The 25,339-nt window shown below is 43.4% G+C and overlaps 1 protein-coding gene across 1 annotated transcript in view; it reads right to left on the bottom strand.

Moving 5' to 3' along the window:
• Positions 1 to 3,820: 3,820 nt before the first annotated feature.
• The window catches only part of ALX1 (ALX homeobox 1), a 76,421-nt gene continuing 54,902 nt past the window's right edge, over positions 3,821 to 25,339 (bottom strand). The window contains exons 3-4 of the mRNA XM_085650687.1: positions 11,798 to 11,926; positions 3,821 to 4,528 (exon numbers count right to left, since the gene is read on the bottom strand). Coding sequence (XP_085506813.1) covers positions 4,208 to 4,528; positions 11,798 to 11,926 — 450 coding nt within the window. The 3' untranslated portion in view covers positions 3,821 to 4,207. The remainder of the gene's footprint in view (positions 4,529 to 11,797; positions 11,927 to 25,339) is intronic.

Genomic DNA, 25,339 nt, shown 5'->3' with positions numbered 1-25,339 from the left:
ATAGCCATCCCACGCTCCATTTCAGTCAGCTTAAATTTGGGACTTTGCCCCTGTCTGGCATGACCAGATACCCACAGTTGGTGCTTTACACCTTGTGGTGCTATTTTTCCTGAAATCTTTAATATGTTAATATTCTTTATCTTCGGTCCTACTGTTTGGATTTTTATAGTTTCGGTTTTGTTTTATTTATTTTAAAATGTTCTATTTTTCAAATTTGGCATGAGATCCGTTTTTGTGTGGTGTTTTCTTTTTTTTACTGTTTGAAGTGTTGTGCAAATCCTTTACATATTGACTCTAAGTTAAGCCTGACTGCTCTGTGCCAAGCTACCAGGGGGTAGAGCACAGGTTAATTTAGGATTTGTTTGTGTCTTACCCTGACAAGGACTGTGGTTGCTGCTTGACCATGGGTTCACACCTCAGTCAACCAGTAACCAAATTTCTAACATTTCCCAAACAACTCTCCAATGACCCAACTGACTAGACTAAACCGCTCAACAGCTGAGTAATGAACAATGAAAATGTGACTGGACTAAACAAAATGAGCACTACACTCAAAGCCATCTAATGTGCTAGATCCCAGCTTATTATCTCCAACCCAAAACTGAACCAGGACACTTCATCAGGACAAAATCAAGGAGCTCAAAGTACCATCTAATAATCATATGAGATATGAGGCATTTTCTTCCCTTGTCTGATATTAAGACCTTTTTTCAAGCCATGGTTATATTAAGTACTCCATAAGCCGCAGTCCTATCCACTGACCCCAAAAGACCTGATTTATGCCACTGAAAGCAGCCCTTCACTTCGCTGGCTTATATCCAGAACAAGAAACTTTTCTCAGTCTTGTCTTTATTAAAATGTCTGCTTCTAGAGGAGTGTAGCACCTGCAAGACTGTCTGTATACTATACAAGGCATTACATATGGACAGGCCAAAATGCCATTGGAACAAACTGACCTTAGCTGGGTAAAGCAAAGGCTTATCAGACGAAGACCTCTATGTGCCTCGACTTTTCCAAGAACACAAAACGTTTGACCATGAAGTACACCTTTTCAGACAATCTCTCAAAATTTGGAATTGCCCCCCTCCCCTCAACCCCATCTAACATTTACATTGCAACAGTGGCGGCCACTTGCTTGGTAAATCGGTGAGGTGGGGAGAATAAAAAGATAAATAAAAAATTACCTAAATCCTGACGTTCGCCACCTTGCAGCCGCTTCAGCTCCAGTTGCCAATGTAATGATTATCGCACATGCTCCCAGAGTGCCCTGCACAAATCCAGTTGCTACTCGCATGTTGGTATTACCCAGAATCAGAAGCGTAAGGATTGGGTGGAAAGGGCTGGTTTCACGCTCCAGCAGGGACTAGAAGCCTATGCTCCTGAGCCCCGTGGATATCTCCAAGCAATAGCTTCGAGATATACAGGTCCACGTCGGTTTGCACGGCCGGCCAAACCTACATGCGCACTGGTAGTGACCGTAGCCCAACATTCCTCTCCACCCCCCAAGAATAAGAGGCATCTCCAGAGTAAAATATAATGAAAATAAAGCAGTTTTATTAACCGCTTTATTATCATTTTATTTTACGTGCGTCTGCTGGTTACAGCAGTGGGGCGATGCTCCTCCACCAAAGTGGAGGAGCCGCCCCAGCAACCTTGCAACCTCCTTCTCATTGTTGAAGACTAACCTAATGTATCACCCTCTGAATGCCTGCTGGTTGACACATTACCATCGAATAGAGACAAGCCTGATCCGCTTTACTGATGAACCTATGTAACTACCATCATTATCTGCTTTGTAATTCTAAACATCATAGCGACTTGTTTGTTGCATAAATTTATCACATTGTTTATGTAAATGTTCTGCTCTGTCGGTACGCGAAGCATTCCTCGGCCCAAGTTCAAGGGTGATAACTGCGCCGTAAAATTCTTAAATAAATACATTTTATTAAAATAAAAAGAGGGGATTTCCTTTGCAGGGGTAGAATAATGTAAACACTGGAAAAACAGTGATTTGGGATCTGTAATAGCTTTGGTTTTTCAGAGAGAAATATATTTATTTCACAATTTTTTACATTCAATTGGCGGTAAGAGCTCAATTGATAAACCAAAATAAAATATATGTAAATAAGTGTCAGGACTTCGGACAAAAAGTTTAAAGTTGGAAATTGGAAATTGGGATATTTTGCAGTCGAAAAAAATTAATCTGCATGAATGACAGAGAGTCTGCCTTTAATGTAATTCTCAGAACACTGCTATGGGAACAGAGTTTCTTGTAGTGAGGCAGCAATCAAGCAGCAGCTTGATTACTCAGACCTTTTGCTGGCATTATTCCATAGATCTCAAGTCAAAGGCTATAGATAAAAAGCACATCTGCAGATGGAACTTCTGACTGAGTAGCCCACAATACGTGCAGTTGGACACTAAGGGCCATATTATCAAGAACGGGTGATAACATTATAGCCGCTTTCGCGGCAGGAAACTGCTGCTAAAGCGGCGAGAAGGGGCTTGATAATATGCCCTATAGAATTCCAATAGAAGCCCAGGTTTGATGTCCTTCACACCACAACCTGGGCTTCTATTGGAATTCTATAGGGCATATTATCAAGCCCCTTATCGCTGCTTTAGCGGCAGTTTCCTGCCGCTGAAGCGGCGATAATGTTATCGCCCATTCTTGATAATATGGCCCTAAGTGTTAGAGGCGGTTACCATGCAAAGCGTACGAAACGCACATTGTAACATTCACAAACATTTGGCATATCCCCTGCCTCCCCATAATCACACAAAAACAGTGGCGGCTCCTCTACTAAGGCGGAGGAGCGTCGCCCCCCACCGCCTTGAAGCGGTGAAAAAAGTAAAAAATAAAATGCTAATAACGTAATGTTATTATCATATTATTTTTAGCTCCTGCTGCGGCAGTTTTTAATGAGGGGGCGGACGGGGCTGCAGAGCAGGGTAGGAGTGGTAGAACCCTCCTCTAAAGTGCGCAATGACTGTTTGGTCAGCCCACTCGGGCCGCCCAAAACCGTCATGTGCACTTTCCCTGTTCTCCATGCAGGCTGCATTACAGCCTGAATGGAGAACATCCCCAGGGCCCACGGTCCTCAGTCCCTAGCTGGGCACTGAAGTACAGCACTCAGACCAATCACAATGCTGTGTTGCAGCGTTGTTATTGGTCATGGGAGCCTGGGTGCTTACAACTCACAACACTGCATTGCAGCATTGTGATTGGTCAGGGGAGCCTGGCTGTGTTTCCTGGAGTCCGGAGGAGCGCAGGAGCGAAGGCGCGGGAGCCGGCGTCAAGGTAAGAGTATTTTTTTAAAAAATGATTCAACATTGTGCAATGCGCCCCCCCCACCAACCGCCTGCCGCACCACGTGCGAACCGTGCCGGCCGCCACTGCACAAAAGCATACTCATATAATATTGGAGTAGTGTGCATCCAGGGAGTGAAAGGCTAAGGCCTTACCCAGAGGGCTAAATATTTTCCCTCTTAATGAAAAATAATGTAACTATTTTATATGTTAAGGCAGAATGCCTGCATACCGACGTTAGCAGATTGCCCGTCCCACGGACAGTACAACACACGGATCAAGTACAAAGTATTTACATAGATTTTCGTAGGTACTCCTTGGAATTTTTGTGAATTAAAAAAAAATAAAGCAACATCCTGCTGAAAGCGAAGCAGAAAATTAAAGGTGACTGGATTTGCAAGTAAAAAAAAAGACGAGTGAATCCCCCGCCACGTGTACAATATTTCTCATGACTGTAACACATCAGAACAAGATCACAGAGGGTGAGAAATAATATCATTTAATGTGAAAAGCTGCAAGATGAACAGAAAAATAAAAATAGTAAAAATAGGCAAAATTTTGTTACAAGTAATAATGTGGAATCGCAGGTAAATTGGTGCTGAGCAGCCGGAATTGTTTTGGCTTCAAGTTGGTTTGCAGAAGTATATTTATTTGCTTGACTATACACATCATGATTTCCTCTAAAACAGGATTAATACAGGAAGGCATTACTACATGTTTTCTTTATACAACATTATATTTACAAGCTGTGTGTCTGTTTTAAGCGCTTGAGCCGGCTCATCCATTCATCCAAAAAAGGAAGCAAGAGTCCAGGCTCTTGCCTATTGTCCATCCTTTAAATAGTAAAAAGAGGTTGGGTGCCTTCATTTCTCCGTAAACAGAAAAGCAATTCTTATTTTACATGGCCCAGGAGATGTTGGCGGCGTGCTCCTTGGCTTTCATCCGGAGCACAGCGATGCTGGAAGACCGCCTCTCGAACTCCGGCTTGGCTTCGAACGAGTGTCCATTCGCAGCCCCCGAGAGTAAAGAGTCAGTGAAGAAATTGTTGAGGGGCACATGGCCAAACTGGTTTTGGTGGTTGGAGAAGCCTGTGTATCCCGTGTCAGTCCGAGAGGGGTGGGGGTAGGGTGTCATACAGGAGGAAGTGTCCCGCGGCAGCATGCAGGAAGTGACCACGGGGCTTCCGGACGCATTTCCTGTCCACAGATTGTTCTGAATCTGGAATTAAGGAAAACAGAAATGTTATATTTACGTGTATTTTTGCTGTGTTTGCAAATAATTTAGTGAAGAGTGAAAAGGCTTGGTTTTGAAAACGAGACTAAATAGCATTCCTATAATGACAACGCAGGGTGCAATGACGTCAAACATTGTAGAGGTAAACTCTATCTCATGTTTTTTGTTAGTTATAATAACATATATACATAAGAGATTTGCTACTGCAAGGTAACATGCTCAGTTTGGAAATCACAGTGCAGCACCAAACAAAAAACAATCCAATGTCATGCTAACAAATAACACAAATTCACAAATGAGATAAAGTACATGAGGAAACTATGCTAGGCGTAATTTGTTTATTCATGATAGCTTACGGATCCCTTGGGTGCCACATACATTGGAACGCTATCTCAGCATTGTAAAGTCATGGGCCCTAGGCCCACCTACTTCAGGAATAATGGACACTGACATTCTTGGAATGGTACTTAGAACTGGCCACAAGCACATCCGCTTGGGCTTTTTTATTGGCAGGGTCACCTGACCAGTGACGCCTGGGTTGGATGGGTGTGGGATGGGAGTAAAAGCCAGCCCTTTGGGAGTGGCTGGTAAAAAAGCACTACAATGCGTCTAGCAGGACATTACAAGCATACATTATGCATGTAGGAAATAATGCACTTAAACGTATATGGCATTCAATTTCATTTTTGACACGACTATTTCCTAAAGCTGTAAGAATTCTGTTTGCAATACCTATTGTGCTTTTGTTTTTTTTTAAAGTAACCATTTTCCCACATTTGCCTCACCTTCACACGTAGATCCTAAAATAATAGGCATATTGGTAGACTATGCACCACTATTGCCTGACCCACTTGGGTCAATGTTTGGTGCACAGCTACCGGTTGGAAGTCTTTTGTGAACGGCATCATGGCGTTCTTCGTCTTTCCCAGCTCTGATAATCGTTTAGCTATTCCCAATATACTTAGGGGCAGATTTACAAGCCCCTTGCGACACTTTTACGCCGCTGTTGCGTCACTTCTGTGACGCAGAGGTGGCGTAAACCTTGCGCCACGTTGCACCTCATTTACAACGTCACGCATCTAGGGAGATGCGTCACGTTGTAATGCCCTGCGCCACATGAAACCTGCATCAGGGTTCATGTGGGGGTTCTGTCGCAGGGTGGGCGTTCCATCGCAGGAACGTCCCGTAAAAGTAACGCAGTGAAATCTACAAGATTTCACTGAGTAACTTTAAGAGGTCGCTGCAACAAAACCTTACGCCTGCTTGAAGCAGGCGTAAGGAGTGGCGCACCACGTTAGGTATGGGCGGCCCTTGTGCATTGCTGGAGTTGCGTCTTGCTTGCGAAGCAATTCCAGCAATGCGCCGCCCTTACGCCACAAGATGCGACACGCATCTGCCTATCCTTGCGCCACGGTGCGCCGAATTGTAAATGCGACGCATCCGTGGTGGCGCAAGGAGAGACTTGCGTGTCGCATCTGTTCTGGCGCATCCCTGCTGATTTGCAGAGATGCGCCAGACATTGTAAATATGCCCCCTAGATTGTAATTTTACAGGTGCATACTTTAATAATGGGTTGAATACAGCCTATGCCTATACGTCTTTCATGTATATGTCCTTTCCATACCATAAACATTTGTGAATCTTGCTTAATGTCTGCTCTACAACCTTTCCTCAGAGTAATTCACAATTACTGTTTTTACTTTCAGCACCTAAATAGATTCCCCACGCAATCTTACGTGAATTCTTTCACTACATTCCCCAAAAAACAGAAGTGTGAGCTAAGTGTTGACTGCGTCAGTGTCAATCAACATACCTATTCTATTGTTGGTGAGGGAAGCCTTACGGCTCGACATTAACCACGCACAGATCTGGTCAACAGGTGTGTAAACAAATGTGAAAGTAAAACAAAAATAAGGAAATGTAAAATGGCCATGAAAAAGACATGCCCATTGTATCAAGCAAAGGAGATGCAAAATCATTTCTCTCTATGTTGTGCCTAGTGAGAAATAAGAATTGGTTTTCCATGAACTTTTGACACCAGACAACCATGGATTAAATAGATTTTGCATACATTTGCTGATCACAAAGGAGAGATTGCTGAAAACAGATTCTTCCTTCCATGTACTCAAGCAGGGAGCTAAATGTGTGACAAACCACTGTGACGAATGCGTTTGCTTTGTCTAGTCATTTGGCTCTTGCAATGCCATTGAATGGTTACATTTAAATTCATAGTTATGATGCCGTACATATTACTATTTTAAATATGGATGGAATAAATGTGGCAACATTTGTGTTTTAGGTTGTGCTGTACTATATTATGTTATGTAGAAGGCACATTCTAATATTGTTCACTACTCTCTGCTGGGATTGCCCTACAGCTCCTTTATTAAGTTGCTCATGAAGGATATTCCAGGTTTGGGGAGGATGGAAAATGTATTCCATTGTGTGAACTGGGCAATAAAAAGCCTTTAAAGTGACCATTTTGTGTATTCAGGCTAGGACAGCTTATAAAGTGACAGAAAGAAAGCATAGCCTGTTCAGAAAGCATCCCTGCTTGGACAGATTCTGGGTAAGAAAATCAACATTTGGTACAGCTAAAAAACAAAGTGGAATATTAGCTTTCATTGACTGTCACCTGGATGCTATTGTCACCCGGGTATAAATGGAGGAGTCTCTACTTCAATATCCTCCAAACCTCCAGCTCTCGTTTTTTACAAACCAGAAACATTAATTTCGGTCGATAGATAGAAATTCCAAATCAGGAATAAAGTGGTCATGTAACAAGGAAACTCCTCTGGGGAGTTTCTTTAACTCTGGGGAGTTCTTACTCAGTGGCAATTTTGTGCATCCATGGTTCTGTGATGAATGTTGAATGGATTGCTGTGTGTGGGTTCACATTAGGGGTGGGCGTAACTCGCTTAGTTAGGTGTGGCGTAATAAAACGGAATTAAGTTAGAATTCTGCAAGGTGATTCCTGAATTATGCGAGAAGTGCATTTCTGTCTTTTGCACTATTTCACAGCTAAAAAATGCCCCCTCGAAGCCAAAATGGACACGAGGATGCGTTTTGCACTAAGAAATGGTGCTCAATGCAACAGAACACAAATAGCGAGCGAGTGCAGCCGCTCACGCTCGCTACATGTGCTCCCGGGGTAGGATTACCCCCAAATTACTAACTGCATTTAGTGCTGGACACAAGAATGTATTTCGCTCTAAGAAACAGTTAGGAATAGGCTCGCGCTTACTGAGGGGCATATTATCAAGACAGGCGATAAAATTATCGCCGCAATAGCGGCAGAAAACTGCCGCTAAAACAGCGATAATGGGCTTGATAAAATGCTCTATGGAATTCCAATTGAAGCCCATGTTAGATGTCCTTCACATCTAACATGGGCTTCAATTAGAATTCCATAGACCATATTATCAAGCCCGTTATCGCCGTTTTAGCGGCAGTTTTCTGCCACTAAAGCTGGGATAATTTTATCACCTGTCTTGATAATATGCCCCTAAATGTGTTGTCGCTGTAGGATTTCCCCCTTCCCCCCAAATTACTCATAGTTGCGCAAGCAGGAGAAATCATGCAATTACGGTAATTCTGCATCAAAGAGTAACTCAAAATTACCAAAATTACTCCGATTACTCTGGCATAATTGGAATTTTACCTAGGCCTAGCTGACATAGCCCACGTTTAGCCCAACAATGTGTTTGGATGAAATTTCTATTTGGTGGTCCTCTTTTGGGCAGTGGTTAAACAATCCTATATCAGAATGTGCACATGGGTCCAGCTGGGATCTGTATTTAACACTGTACACCATTCTCACAGTTGTGGTTTTGCTTCCATCATTCAAAGCAATTGGATTAAACTACCAGCTTTTGCAAAGCTTTTTAAAATGTAACTCAAGTATAAGATCATTGTGCCATTGGTGACAGTGAGTAATTTAGTGATAATATTAATTCAAATGAGAATTTGATCAGTTTTTCAGTTTTCGATATTGAGCCTACATGCCATCAACTTAATGTATTACTTAATGGCTTCTGTTCCTTCTAAATGTCAACTTGCTTCTTGCACTCTCACCCTTTTCTCTTCATGTACAGTCATTTGTTTTATATATAAAATAGAGCATTTTTGTTTAGTTATTGGTGTAAGTAAATAGGCAATAGTATTACGTTTGCGCAAAAAGAAATCAAACCATGTTGCAGTTTATTATAGTGGAAATATTACAATGCAAAAAAATCCCCAAATAATGTGCATTGAATTATTTAAATATATTAAAGTTGCCTTCTTGCTTGTCTAATAAAAGATAAGTAATAAAAAGATTAATTGCAATTAAATCTACATTTTAGAATTGTTATATGTCTTAATTTAACATATATTAAAGTACTATGGAATTAAGTGATATTCAGATGGACTAACTGACTAAGACTTATCCAGTGTCTGCCTTTTGAAACAACAGGCCTTGTCATAAAACACATGAAAATCTATGAGCCTATGATTTATGCCTATTATTTTCATACATTTACATTTTTGAGGGTGACAAAAATCCCAAGCATTACATGTGGAACTCCAGTAAAATCATACATTTCCAGGAGAAAACCCATTTGTACTACACTATGCATGCAGACAGTCACACAAGGATAATCTGCAGGCATACGAAAAGGGGAAATGTGGATTTGCATAATTGTCCTCTTTTTAATTCCATTTGGAAAAATCCGGTGTTCACACCAGTAGAAAATGTTATGTGGTCTGGGACATTTTTCAACCATAAGAAGGCATGCATTCCCTTTTATTTTACTACTTATGTTAGATGTGCACTATCAAAGTGGAAACAACACCAATGGAAAAATCTGTGAATACTCATAAATATGAAACATAATGGCTGTTCTCAGCATTCCCAGTACCCCTGATCCTTCGCTGCAAATTCAAATTTTCTGACCCCGTTCCTTAATTTGTGACCGCAGAAAATCCTGCTTCTGGCAGAGTCTAAGCTGTTGTAAATTAGAACCAGTAGGTTTTGTGGAAGAAAATCCCATAACACTTATTTTATTTTTCAAGGACATATTTACTGGGTTTGTGCCACAAAAGTGAAACAAACCACCGCAAAATGTTTATTTTAGAATTACTCTCCAGCATAAAACTTGCTTTTCATTACTTTTCATAAAGGAGGCACTAATGAGTGGTACATGGCTATTCCCCTGCAACCCACCATGGTTTTTGATGCAAAGTCATATCTATTAACAATAGTAGAAAGGGCTTTGTGCCTTAAATACCAACTCTTTGAGGCTGGCGTTAAAAAGGAGAAATATTTGTATTTCTCCAAACCTTTCCAACTTTGAATGTTTGCTACACTGTACAACACACTGCTAAACTGGTAAAAGTTTTAAAGTTTATCTAGGCATAGTATTTAGTTATTTTGTAGTGGTAGGGATCCCTTCCAGTACAAAACTACGGTGCAAAGGTGTGTATGGTCCTAGGCAGCATCAGGATCAGACTGACCTGTAGGGCAATTAGGCAGTGTGCAATGTGCTGGTTTGAAAACTTAGTGTGTGGGACAGTTTTCTGGGGGGTGTTTGAGGGCCTGTTTTATTGAATTGTGGGACGATTTTTACTGTTGAAGTCCGGATATTACCACAAACATTGCCTGCAGCAAGCACAAATACATTAGTTCCCATACACCTTACTAATCACCTCTATAGCGTGTCTTTTCAAGATCAAAACGGCCTCAATTTGCATATGGGGACCACTTTTTTAGCTATCTGATTTGCTAATGGGTGCCTTTTTTATTCTAGTGCCCATGCCAATTTTCTGTCACAGTCAAACCCTGGGCAGCCTGATTGTGTTTCATCGCAGTGAGAGAGCAAGACAGTGCCATACCCAGTGCTTGAAATGGAAAAATAGAAATGCATGTACTCTGTACCAGAGTACCTGCTTGTTTCTGAGAAGTGCAGGTACTCTTGAATTAAAAGTATTACATTTTTCTTGAGAAGTGCAGGTACTCTCCCTCTCAAAATAAAAATAAAAAAGTGCTGGTACTCAGTACCAGACAGTACCAGCCCATTTAAAGCACTGGCCATACCTTTAGATATGGTGCTGCCCTGTTCTCACTCAACAAAACGCAGCGACTTTGGTTGCTGAGCTGCGGTGAAGTTGCTGCGCTGGAATGCACGTGTTTTTAGAAAATCTACTCCTCAAGTGCATAAAAAGTCTCATGAATCTCCAAATCATATAGCATAATCCAGCAGCTAGGCAAACTATATATTAAATTGCACTCCATTTATTTTAGAACGCTTCAGTTAGCAAAGCTGACAGATGGACAAAGTGAAAGACAAACAGAGAAAGAATAGGATGCCACAAATTCCCAATTCTATGCATATATACACAATTTACATTTCAATGTAAAAAGTACGAGCTGAAAGTCATAATAAGAATCCATAAGGACAACAATAATTTCTGACATGTGAATGAAAGCATATGACGGCAAAGTGATATGTAACCGCTTTGAAGCATGAACACAAGATGTCCTCCGGAGGGAAAGAAAAAAAATAGAACACAATTGGCCAGGGACCGGGAAGCAGGAAAAGAAAACAGATGCATTGGCAAGAGCTGGATATTTCGTGAAATCTTTTTTCCACCGCAGTCTACGGTTCACTAAAAGCGACCTGAAGGTACTCTTTCATCAGACTGGCCAGTGTTTATTTGTTGTAAGGAGTCAGCAGACACAAACAATCTGGAATGGACACTCTGCACTGTACCGTAATCCCACGACAATTTTACATGCATGCAAAAACAAAATGGCCTCTCATGCTTGAAGTAATGTCAAGGAAGGGAAATATTTCAAAGAAAAGTGGGTTGATTGGTGAACAAACAAGGCACTACAATGCAGACTACTGCAGAAGATGTAAGGATAAGATGAACCCTTCAGGGCCAGACTGGGAACCCAAAGCAGCCATGGCAATTTTCTTGGACCAGCCCTCAGGGAAGCACTGCCTGGCCCCAGGGGGGGCTGGAAACGCTTGCCTTCTGCTATCATTACTGGGGGACGGTATTTCTGCACCACTGCAAAACCGGCCACCAGTAACAAATCTGGCCACCACAGCAGCAAAAACTAGCCCCGCCCTTCCAGCCTCCCAGGGAAACGCCTGGTGCCCGGTCCAGCCAGTCCGGCCCTGTAAACCTTCATAGAATATGATAAATGGGGGCAAAGATGTCAAGGTTGTCTCACGAGGCAGGCATTCCCTAATCAAGCAGTCGGATTACCTGTGGGTAGCTGTCTGTCCGTGGGAGGACAGATATGTCGTAGGTGGCAGCAAAATGACTTTTTGCTTGCTGTATCTGACCATAACGCTCCCTCTTTCTCCATTTCGCTCTTCTGTTTTGAAACCACACCTTTATATGGAGAGAAAACACTTATTAGTGAATGTATTTTTAAGGAAGTAGGCCAGGAGTACAATACATTCCCACACAGAATAAGCACTTTTCTACCATTCACATATGTCAACGAATGTGTGATGCATAAACCACTATAAGTCATTTCCTATAAATGGAGGTTTTGAAAAATAAAAAGACACCCTCATGCAATTGCATTCAGAATTTTCCTACCTCGCCTGTGGGAGTGCTATTTGACTTTGTCAATGTGTTTTTTTGTGGCGGGAGTGGTGCGGCTGGGATTGAGCAAGCAATAGCAGGTGAGTGGTAGGAGGGGGCAAGTGGGATGGTTGCAAGCAACAACGGGTGGAAGGGAGTGGGAGTGGCTGGTGATGGGTGTCTCAGGGCAAGCAACTGCAGGGGATGGAGAAACAGGGGATGAAAAAATAAGGGTGCAAGTAGCAATGAACAAGCAATGACGCAGGGTGCAGGGAAGCAGAATATTGGGCAAGAAATGAAGTGGGAGTGTGGAGGGGGAAACAACAATGATGTGGTTGGGGCACGGGGTAAGCAAAAACAGGCAAGCAGCGACACAGGTGTTGTTACGGGGAAAAAGCAACAACAATGACAACAGGGAAGGAAGAAAAAAGTACCTCAATCCGAGTGTGAGCAGCAGAAGGATATTAATAAAAAAATCAAAGCAATCAGTACTTGGCCCATGTTCGGGAGAAACAAACAAAGAGAAAGTGAAACTGGCATGGTCAGATCAATCAGGAGTCTGCCAATAAGAATGGCTACGACATAACATGTGTAGCAAGCGGCAGCGCATGCATTGTCTCAGGCAAGACCTAAAAATTATATGTCTTGATTGGACATATTTTAGTATTTTTATCCCTAAAACACTTAAGCCATGGCTTACTCACTCAATCACAACTCAGCGAGTATATTTCATTTGTCATCTGACATTTTTGTTGGCCAAAGGAACACTTAGCACTGAGCATGAGACTGACATTTGTATTTGATGGTATTAACTCTTTCTTTAGGCCTCCATCTTCTAGTCTGGCTTCTATACCTTGTCCAATTATGTTTTCTCCTCTCTAGGAGATGCGCATCACTAGAACCATGTAGGTAAAACAGATGTGCTGGTTAATTGTGAAGATCCCATGGTAGAGCGATTCTGACCTCTCATCCTTATGAAAATGGAATACTGTTAGAAAGAGCTACGTAAAAACTTATGTTTGTTATGATCCATACATTGTGTTTGACACACAACTCCGTACCCCAATAAAACAAATATTATCTAAAACGGTCACTGGCACCAGCCCAGTAATATAATCTCTTCGCCATTCGGCTGCAGTCATAGTAAGAATAAACCCTTGAACCTTACATGCAAGTCTTGCAATACAACAGCATCCATACTGTTTTTAACTGTGATCACAGCTTATTTTTTGTTCTGAAATAATGCATTCCAACATCTTTGCTCAGTAGGGCGAGTATGTGCCATTGAGATCAGCATGGATCCGGTTCATCGTAGATTGGGTAAATATCATTTACAACGATATTTTTACAACGCGTACTTTGACCCCGCATACCTTTTCTCCGCATAGTGCACTTACCCCGCATACCATTCCTCCGCATTATTTTACTCCGCATGTGCATTTAAAACGCATGCCTTTACAACGAAAATCATTGTAAAGGTATGTATGGTAAATGCACATGCAGAGTAAAAAAAAAAGATTTTGGGCGATCCACGTTGTTGTGAGGAAACAGGCTTTTCCGTTTCCTCACATCGACGTGCACCGCCCCTCACAGAAAGACGACGTGATGCAGGAAGCAGAAGGAGAGAAAAAGCACGAGGAGAGAGAGGTAAGGGGGAATGGGCCTGGGGTGGGCGTTAATTTTTTCAGGGTTTAGGGTAGTGTTTGTGTAGTGTAGGGTTGTGTTTGTGTAGTGTAGGGTAGTGTTTTAGGGTTTAGGGTAATGTTAGTGTAGTGTAGGGTAGTGTTTGCGTAGGTTGGGTAGTGTTTTAGGGTTTAGGGTAGTGTTAGTGTAGTGTAGGGTAGTGTATGTGTAGTGTAGGGTAGTGTTTTAGGGTTTAGGGTAGTGTTTTAGGGTTTAGGGTTGTGGTGTTGGTGAAGTGTAGGGTAGTGTTTTAGGGTTTAGGGTAGTGTTCGTGTAGTGTAGGGTAGTGTTTGTGTAGTGTAGGTTAGTGTTAGTGTACTCTCACTTACCTTTTACTAGCAGTATACCTTTACCACGCATGCCTTTGCGTTGTAATGGCAAGCGTGGTAAAAGTATAGTCATGGTAAAAGTTTGCGTTATTATAAATTGCGGGGTGATAGAATTTGCGTTGTAAACATTTTGTGGTGACGGTATGCGGAGTGATTGTTAGCCGAGTAACGTCATATATTCCGTAGATTGTAATCCAGATAGTACAGGATTAGCCTGTCAGGGTTCGTCAGCCATTGAAATGAGATCACTGTCCGGGCTGATTCCAGATGTTGTGTGCCACATACATGACCAGCATCACCCTGACTGAAAACCATTCAATGTATCCCTTCTATTTGGTTCATTTAGGGGCTAAGGGTAGCACTGCTACTCATCATTTGTTACAAACAAAATATTTGGGTTACTGTGGCACACCTGCAAGTATTACATAAATCTCAAAAGTGTGGAGATCTGGTTCCTAAGCAACATAGGGTACAATATTCCCTTAACTTTTTTCAATTGACAAGGATTTAAAAAAACATAAATTTGACACCATCCAGTTCAAGTATGGGACTGTAATTCTTTATTCTTTCTTTTGTTTGAGTCCATGAAGATTGTTCATTAATTTTTTCATAAAATATTCTCAGCACATTTTTTGCCAACACGTGTTTCGTCTTTCCAAAGACTTTATCAAGGCCATTAACAATAACGGGAAAATATCCAATGACACTACAAACTTATAGCCATTACGATCTATAAGGCTATATAAATAAACAGAAGGCTGGTTCCTGAATCACAGGTCTGAAACTTTCCTCACAGAGTGAAGAGAGCGCCAAAGTCAAATTTTCGAATATTTTATTAAAGATACGTGGGTGCAGAAATCATACGCTGCTACCTATTACTTGACGAACTGTTGAAATAATGAAACGCCAAAATGCGGCTTCCAACGTGCTATTAGATTTCTAGGTGCAAATAAGGTAAAGAGCCCCCCAGAGAGCGATAATAACCGCAAACGCCAATCCGCGTGTCAAAGTATCCACAAAGTCATCCTTTGTTGTGGTTCACCCATGCAGAGAGCTTTCCAATCACTGCGGCTTCAACAATCTAAATACTCATGTCATAAAAGTGAGCATGTAATCAGCTATGGCTATTTTAGTAATTGGTTGTTTGTTCTTTTTACAAGCCACTCTTTATTGACATGCTGCAGTATTGAGGTTTTTGTTTAATAAAGACTGTTTTTAAAAAAAAAGTACAATGTCACTTCATTGGGGGACTAAGGTCCTGTGACCTCCCTTTTGAAGTGACATCAGTGGGTTGAAGGGTATGGGTTGACTCTTCTGCGGCTATTTTGATTTTAATCAATTTACACCTCTGACCTCATGCCAGTATGCACTGTTTCTGAAGTCCTCTTGTAGTTACTACTATTTCCTTCTTATTACAATTGGTCTGCCCTGGCACACCACCTGGTTTCTCTTCCTGACTGTTGCTCTTAAACCAGTAAATCAGCGACATCCCTCACCTAAATCCTAAAGTGTGAATCAATGATTCAAGGAAGGTCAGTACGACCACATCTGTATTGCCTTACAAGCTACCGTGGGTCATAAGGACTTCCACTGAAGAGTTAGCTAACTAGTAACAGCTGGAGGAAGGGAGGGTCGCTTTGTTGGCTCTGTGGGTCAAGTGCCTTAGCTTCCCTTGTTCCCACACTCCCAGTCCCAGGGGCCAAAATTCCACAAGGGCAAAAGCAGGAGACAAGCTGATTATGCACCACGTTGCCATCATCCATTATGGAGTGGGACATAACAACATCTGACTTCAGGCCTTGCCCCAACATGTGCAGCATGGATGTTGCGGCAGGTGTTTTCTGTAGATACAAACGTGCTACTCAGTCCTGCCTAAGAAAAAAATTACATCAAGAAGAAAGTCAGGATCACATGTATTAGCAGAACAACAAATAATTGCCCTGTAATTCTACTGCTCTACAGTTTTTCAGAACAGCGAATATTCAAAGTCTGTGCAAAGAAGCAGGGCACAAACATTCCAACTAATAACTACACTGCCCAGGGACGGCATTCCATGGGTGGCGCATGGGTGTTCCGACGTAACTCCCATGGATTTTAACATGCCCCCAGATTTGCACAAACTTGTAAACCTGGAGATGCGTCAAAATCTTATACATTCCTTGTCTCTTCCTCTTTCGATGTGTGCCACATTCTGCAGCACACACAGGAAGAGGAATATGCCTTCCTGCACAAAACCAATCCTGCACTCAACGCAGTCACCCATGCACCATGATGCAAGGGTGCCTGCGTCGGCGCAGGGCAGCCCATTGTGCACCAGCACATGGGAAAGGACAGGATTGTGCCGTATTCCATTAAATATGGTGCATTCCTGCCCTTTCCCCGTCCAGCAGTGCAGCGCAGCAAGGCAACTAGCTGCGCTGCACTGCGTCACAAAGCTCATAAATTTCCCAAACATATATTTCATATACACGGAGGAGATAGAACTGCCACCAGGTGGCCGAGTCAGCAGCGTTGACAGAGTCAGAGTGGGAAGTATGAATGCGCAGTACGTCACAGACTGGCTGAGACCACAGTGCTCACCTCCAGCAACCTGACGGTGTCTTTCACTTGTGGTTACTGGGTTGGGCCCTTAAACAAGGCAGGTAGGCTCGCTCAGTACACATGAGCGATATAGGTGCCACTTCTTAGCCCATGCTGTACAGGGCAAATGTCTGTGCCAGGTAAACGTGCAGAACGAAGCTTTCTTGTTGGGTACTCCGAGGAAACTGGCACATTTTAACAGTGAGTACAATTACCCAGTGATATAGAGCCCTTTCAGGTGCAATATTTGCTGCCTCCGACAACTATTTGAAAGTTGCATGCATGCCTTGGCTAGAAATTAGCAGTGGATCATACAAGGACTGGTTTGATCATGAGAGTTGGGGTCACAAAGCAATTTTTCCCCCAATATTAGTAAACAAATTAATATTTTTTATTCAAACTTCATAGGCCTCACAAAAGGGACATAGTCCAGATTCTAGCAAATGGGGGTAAAGTGGTTAAGCCCAATAGGCCTGTTGCTCTTTTGTTTGCACTATGGCTACAAGTCATTCACTTAGTCAATAAGAAGGGAGTGAACTAGCACACATCCAGTGCCAACTGCTGTTGACAGAAAATGCCAGTGTTTTGCAGTTTTGCATTAAGCGATGATTTGCACAGTCTAAATTAGGGCCTACTTGTTATCTTTCCTCAGCTGCAGGGAGCAGTGGAAATAGGCAAATGCTTCAGCCATCTTAGTTCTTCAACATGATTGGATGTAGCAAGTCACGGTGAAGATGGAGGCCATGCTGACACAACTCAGGAAATCCAAAATAATCACTGCAAATTACGTCATGAAATCCCAAAATGATCATTGCAAATTCTTTTGGTACAGACCAAAAAGTCAAACGTTCAGGAACCCCAAGCCTCTCATACATCTAACTCTAAGTTGCTTACAGGTGTTTGTAAGCATGACGTTTCCTGCTGCCTATTAAAGCTGTCTTTGAGTTTTCTTGTAATGTAGACATAATAACATCTCAAACGATATACCTCTGTTTCCTCTTATCCTCTCTCTTTGTGAGATGTATTTTCAGCTGGCCCATGAGGAAGAAATTACACAAACAGGCCCAAATCCAAGAAGCAGAACATCATGCTGTGAAGTAAAGAGACTGAATCTTCTTCGAGCGATAAAAGAGGGAGATATATTTCGGTAGATGTGCAGGGAGGTTAAACTTTGTTGAAGGAGTTGTAAAAAGCAAGTCTCTTCTTTTTTGGATGGTAATAATATGTGAGGTAAGACCATACCCTGCTCATAAGAACGACGGGTACTCTATCATTAAGCTTCTGAATATGTGTTTGTGTGACAACATGCAACAGTTCTATCCAAGAGTACACAGCACGTTACATGTTGAGAATAGCAAATGCCACTCCAATGTGCACAGACTAATTTACATAAACATGCTACTTAGGATCATAGTACATATGTTTCATTTTTTTCAGAGTTTATAGAGTGCAAACTTGACCCGAAGGTATCGGGTATCAGAGCACTTTACATGAGCACCAGTTGCGTTACACAAGGAGACATTCGTGTTTGTTAGGCACGGGGAGATTATGTGATTTGCCCAGAATCACAGGATGTTGTGCGTCGTTGCTGAGACTCGAACCCGGTTCCCCAGAATTGAGGCTGACCGCCCTAGCCATTAGGCCACATCCTCTCGATTCACAATTACAACCAGATGGGGGAAGAAGGATGATTGGTCCAAAAGCACCGATGCTGCGCTTGTGTTTTCAACAGGTCCTCCATACATATCAAAAATGCAGGCATAAGTGCCCTTCTCTGTTAAGCACTGCCTCATCTGAGCCCTGTGGTCATGACGACAAAGTCTGGCTGATGTCACCAGTCTCCTGCTCCTACTGCTATGTCCGCCATAGGAGTTGCATTGAAATTTACAGACCTTATAGAGCCTGCTAAAACCTTAGTGTGATCTAGTGACTCACTAGACATGATTCTACCTTATGCCTCTTTCTTCAACCTCCTTAACCTTCCTGTGCCTTCACATCACACTTTTGCAGGTTCTTTTACATTCCTGCTTTCTGTCGTTGTCACTGGTTTTCTATCTATCGTTTTCTCCTTCACTCTTCTTTTTTGACTTTTGTAGCTCGGAGTGACACTTTGATGATGAAAAATAAGTCCTGGTGCCCACCACCTGCAACCTCCAGCACAAATTAAGCACTGATACATGTGGCGTATAAGTGCCATTAAGAAGGTCTATGAGAATGTGACATTAAGAAACATATTTGGAACATTGCTGGGTATGGAATGCCACGAGAATCTGCAGTCCAGGTAGGCATAAGAGAAATAACATTGTTTTTAAAGGTTATTTAATACTATATGGTTCTCCTGTTCCTGTAGGCACGTTGTCAAGTTGTTTCAGAGCTGCTTTCCCCTTCTTCACTTAGCTCCTGCTACTCTTGTTAGCCAAAAGGTTCAGTTTTATGAAAAAGAAACAAAGCCCTATAAGTCCACAGGTTCCCTGAGGGATTTTCAATAAAGGATTTCAAGATACGGTCTTTCAGAACCCAGTTTAGATGGTCACGGGGCAAGCTGGAGCTACTAAGTCCAACCATGGAGGTCAAGACGTTTACACTCCTGATGCCCGAGGGCCCGACCTATGGATCCTAAGCAGCTGGGCAGTACCCCTTCAGCACTTGACCCTCAGTGGTAGTGCGGGGCGAGCAGTCCAAAGCTTCTCGGGGGAGAGGGGTAGACACATTGGGGTCGGGGAATACAGGCTCACAACTCAAAAATGTTTTATGACAACAAAAAGTGATTTCCCACTCACATACTTGCTTTTATGAAAGAAGAGTTTATATACAAACACAAAGTAAAATACGGCATTAACAAACAATACACACAGTCCCCCGAGGTCAGAGCTCTAGTGTTTCACTAGGCAGTTCATGAGTCCCACTCCTCTTCCGCTAACATTACTGGTTATACCGCATTGTCTATAAGTGACATTTGGGTTAAGCTCCAATCGTAGTTCTATTCTCAGGAGTAGCACTCTAACTCCAATTAAAGTCTAAAGTATTCCAGTGCCAAAGCGCTATATTGCATGCAAGTTCTCCCTGAGCCTTCTGGCCCGTTAATCAGTGTTACCCATACCAGCAGAACCTGCATGATCAGAGTCTCCAAGAGCACCCACTTTGGGGGCACTGAAGCTGCAGTGGCTGTCTCATGTGATTATCACACAAGCAGCCCTGCAGGCATAGTGGTTGGGTGTCCTCAAGTTGCTCACACAGAGTTCTGCAGCTGGGGATCCTCAATGCTCCTCCAATGCCAGTTAAGTTTCCATGGATCCTACCCACAGGTGGGGGGGGATTTGATGCTCCTGGTATGGATCCTCAGACGCAGCTTGGGTCCGCTCTGGTCACTATGGCTGTCTTTTCCTCTTGATAACAGTGTCGACCAGCCCGCGCTCCTTGGCTTTTTCCCAGTGGTCCCACCTGGTATACTGGCCACCTTCCACACTCCACACACCGGCTATGGCCTGATCAGCACAGCAGCAATCTTCACGTCTGCCCCACCTGACATACAGGGTACCCAACTGAACTCTGCACACAGGCTACGGCCCAAAAAGCATGGCAGTGATATTCATGATGGCCCCACCTGGCACACAGGGTCACACAGTTCCCTCTGCAGACAGGATATGACCCGATTGGTGCAGACACTGTCTCCTCACATCTAGCTTCAGAGAGTCAATTGTCAGGATCTCTCACTGGACCTTGCTCCCTCCAGCGCTCTTCTCTTCCTCACAGAGCACACTTGTCTTGGCAAGCAGTCAGGCACTGGTGATACAGGAGTAGGTGATCCTGGATTCCCTGGGTGATGTCCCCTCACCCAGCTGGGAGAGTGGCAGGCTTTAGCCTCCAGTCCTGGTCACAGGCAGAAGTCTTGCAGGGCTTCCCCTCCTCGCACAGCCCAATTGACTGCTGGACAGTTGACAATTTTGGGGGCCTCACGCTACCCTTCTTATAGTCCATTTCTAGACACCAAATGTGATTTAGGGTCTGAGTCTTTGAAGTTCATGCTGGAGGTCTACTTCCTTTTGAAGTGTCCTTTCCTCTCCCCTGTTCTTCCTCCAGATGGCAGCCTGACACAGCAAGAGCGACTCCAAGACACAGGCCGTTAGACGGGAGGTTCATACCTGGATGTTAGCCACTGTAATGTATGTACTGAAAGGATACCCCAGGGCCTCAGCCCTACTCGTTATGATTCTCTTATCTGCCCCATCTCCTTCCTGAGATGTGCCGTGACCCTTTTCCAGTGACCTCTCTGACTCAAGGTGCACCCTTGGAATTATACTGCCGAGCCTGACTCACCCTTTCTCCACTGTGTCACACCGAGCTCACATTAATGCAGCAATCCACAAATCTGTCTGGGGGGATTTCTTTATCTCCTCTAGCTGTACCAGTCAGTCCAGAGTCTCCCAAAATGCAACCCAGAATCTTACATGTATTGTACCACTCACAAGCACACATACACCCAGCACATGTATTCAACACACATGCAATACATAGCAAAACATCTTCCATGTATTGTGCCATTCACTGGCACACAAACACCCAGCACAAGCATATAACATCTATGCATTGCACAGCACTAAATCTTCCATGTATTGCCTGTCCAATTCACAGGCACACAAACACCTAGCACATGCATATAACACATACGTACTACACAGCACTGCATACTGACCTGATGTAGGCCAAGGGTGAGTTAAGCACACAGCAGCAGAGCTTTACAGTGGTGAGCATGAAGGCCTCGCTCCAGTGGCACAGGCCAAGCAGTAGGCTTTTACCACTAAGAGGGTAGCACTTTGGGTGCCAATCCTGGTCCAAACAGACCACAATCCATGAAACAGGCCTATGTCATGGCATACACGCATGATCCGTGTTCGCTCATGACAAAAAAATTAGCTCCATAAATCCAGACTTCATTACAGTTGGGGGCACACGTATATCACCATGAGAGGGACTTTTCTGCCTCAAAACAATCAAAGGAATAATATCTAAAGCAGTCTTGTAGCATAAGATCCTCTGTGTATGACATATAATGCCCTCCTTACATTTGACTCTTTGCACAAACGGCGCCAGTGATAGTCAAAGGACAACTGTGGAAATACTCTTTCTACAACAAATGCCTTTTATCAATTGGTCTGTCGCATTCTGCATACTTTGCATTGCAATCTTCACATCAGGCACTGTGGTGGGCCAACTAAAGAGATTTCTTCAATGTCATCATAACATTTGTACTACGCCCACCGTGATTAATGTGACCTTAACAATGCCTTTGCTAGCCAAATTGTAAAATATCTCGGGATCTGAAGTTTAAATTTGTAAGGCTTAGAGAAATCTAAATCATGCAACTTGTATCATAAATTGGGGGTTTTACTGTGAAAGCCTATTATCGCATCAGTGCCAGAAATAGGTCATAATGCAGCAAAAAATGCTTTTGTTTTGAAGATGCAGCCGTAACCCCAGTGCCCTCCGAAGTACTGAGTAATAATGTGCCGGGTGCTTGTTGTTTCAGTTTCCTTTGCTCATTCGTGTGGTTGGTGGTCCTTTTTGCCCATTTCAAGCATTTGCCCCCCACCTCCCTCCACACAATCCACATTGGCCAATAACACAGTAAGTGCTTTGGTGGCTAAAGTCACTATTTACAAAGAACTCTGAATGCACTACAGGAGCAAAGGCCGACCAACTGTCCCCGCTTTCAACAACAACCTAATGGCATAATGCACCACCTCCCCATGTGTGTATGTTGTAGGGCTCTCTTGTTTCCTAACAGGTATGCCTCCTGCAAAAAAGCCCTTCAGTAACCACAAGTACCAGTTCTCCAAATGCCATCCGCTTCTGAACATGCTGCAGTGAGTATAACGTACACACGTGTCTTACCTCTCTAAACCTGCCTACATTCCTCACACCTTCACACGTTTGCCCTTGCTTGTCCCTAACCCACTTCATGTCCCTTCCCTGCCCCAGAATCTGCACAACATTATCACATGCATTCACCAAGAAAATTAATCGAACACCTACCATGCACACACCTCAAGGGCCAGCCTGGACCTACGAAACTGACGAAGGCCGCAAACTAGATGATTGGTGGGTTACACTGAACAGACAAGCACTTTGAGTGTATACTCCACACACAGCACTCACACCATCAAACATTACATGTCACCCCCAGGCACAACAATCTTTCTACCCACAGACCCTGAGCTGCATGACTCCTAAAGCTGTGTGGCAGTGCACAGTTGAGACATCCTACAGCCGTGTGCAAACACACAACTCAGACTCAGCCCACAGCACTGCAATAAGGCACAATTCAGACACCCCACAGACCCACCAGCCCATACTATTTTCTCAAGAAGGATACTGCTCTTACGTTTGCTTCTAAAAGAGGATACATGAACACAGATGTTTCACATCACTAGTATTATTGGCCTATAACCCGCCATGCCGATGCCAATACTATAAATATTATAGAACTTGCATAACGTAAAAATGTATTTCTAATCAAGGCACTTGGAAATACAAGCAAATGTTCCACAGACACATGCATAGTTATTTCCGGGGGAGTTCGACCACCAACCACAGTGTGTGCTGCGATCCAGGCACTTCTTTATGCGACTTCGTGTTTATCTGATTCCCAGCCGCACAGATAGCACCTCAGCTAATAGGCTGCTGTCCAGGCCTAATATATGGACCTGGAAGGAGCGCCGTTCACGGCCATAAAACACGAGGCCCTTGTAAACAAGGAGGCTTCCAGTTGATGTGCGTTTGACTGGCACTTTTATTCGACGCGCTGACTCTGCTTGAAAGCTCCCACCTTAGATGGTAAATCACACGGATGAAGATGGGCCCGTGGCCAGGTTCTTTCCGCCCTGAGAGGAAATGCGCGGGCAGCGCAGTAGGACCAGACCATCGGTGGATCTCTGAGCTACAGGGGAGGGAGGACAGGACCGGTGAAGAGCCAGACTGCAAATAAAAATCAGACTAGACAAAAAAATGTGAACCGCTGCACATGTCCACCATGCAGGAGACCACGACTAGAATGGGGCCTTGGGTGCTTTAACACTGGGTGATGGAAGCCCATCCAGCTCTGAGAACAGCCTCAGAGCAGCTTCCCCCTGGGAAAAACTCGAAGGGCCAGTCTGAACCTGGATTGGTGGGAGCTGGAAGCAGGTGCGCTGCGCCAGCCTCGGCCGCTGCAGGTAAGAGCGGTGGGGCAGGCTGGGGAGGGATTTCGAGAGACGACCACAAGGGTAAATTATATAAATAATTAATTTTCCCTCTTGGTTGTTTCTCGAAATCCCCTCCAGCCGGCCCTACCGCTCTTACCTGCAGTGGCCGCGGCTGCACTGAGCACAAAAAATGCTCTTAGAGGCTCCACAGCCAGCTTCTCCATTGTCCCCATGTTCTGTGATAATGAGGTTTGCTTAATTCAAGACAGTTTACCATCCACCACCTGGTTGATGCAACCGAGTACCTTATGACAAGAAAAAGGGAAAAACCGACAACACAAATCAGGGTCGACTTGGTCTCTACAGCGCCCTAGGAGAAAATATCAAATTGAATGTTAATATGTTGCCAAAGAGGAGGTTTATTGGGCACTGAGAAACAGTGCACAGATACCACAGAACCTAACAAGGAACATTTGGGCCTTAACATATATACTGTGGAGGAGATGAGTGAAGAAGGCAGATGCATGAGCAAAATATTCTGACACCCCAGGAGTGTAGTTTATTACAACAGCTACTGCAAAAGAGACAACTTTGATGACAAACATGATCAAGAGCTAGAATCAATGGTGTGTAGCCCCTGGGAGTGGAGGGAGTTGACTCAGGAAAATTGAACTGAGCAATTCCTTATAAAATTAGTGAAAGATGTTTGGAAAAAGTCTTCAGAGGTGGCAAAAGACCAAAAGGTTGCTCTTAAAAATATCAGTCTAGTTCGTGATTTGTGGTACCACAAAAATGGAAGTAAAGTGAGATGCGCCTTAGGGAGTGCAATATAGAGTTCTGTAATATGCAAAACACTTTTATAGACTTGGGTTTATTCCTTTGCATTCTGGTACTTTTATTTCTGAATTTATAACTGGATAAAGAATACTACAGATACCAGAAGGAAAGGAAAATACAATCATTGGATGGCCGGATTAGATACTAATTTATGTAGCAAAGAAACTTGAGAGCTCTGAAGATATTGGGCAGACAAACTGGGGCTGATAAACTATTAACAACTACTATTTTCTGTGTATCTATGTGGCTGCTCCACTTAGTCAACTAAGTCAAGCAATATGCAGAATATCTGATTTTGTATAAAGAATTTGGATTCAGACCAGGTAGGGGCATTGAATCAGCCCTCATATCCAGATGGGACAGCCTGAAAAGCACAGTGGACAAGAACAGATTGGCTGTCCTGCGGCTCTAGGACCTATCAGCACCTTTCAACAGGGTCCCCTGTCAGCTGCTTCTGCACAGGCTCCGCTGTCTCAATGCTCTAAAATGGATTACCTACTATCCTAAAGGCAGAAAGGGTCTGGTATTGCTACCACCTTTGATACCTACCCCTCACACCCAACACAGAGTTATTCCTCAGGGATCCATCATCTCCCTTCTCCTAT

This window comes from Triturus cristatus, chromosome 4_1 (assembly GCF_964204655.1).
Source record: "Triturus cristatus chromosome 4_1, aTriCri1.1, whole genome shotgun sequence".
In the NCBI taxonomy this organism is placed as follows: Eukaryota; Metazoa; Chordata; class Amphibia; order Caudata; family Salamandridae; genus Triturus; species Triturus cristatus.
This window is presented reverse-complemented; position numbering and strand designations above follow the sequence as displayed.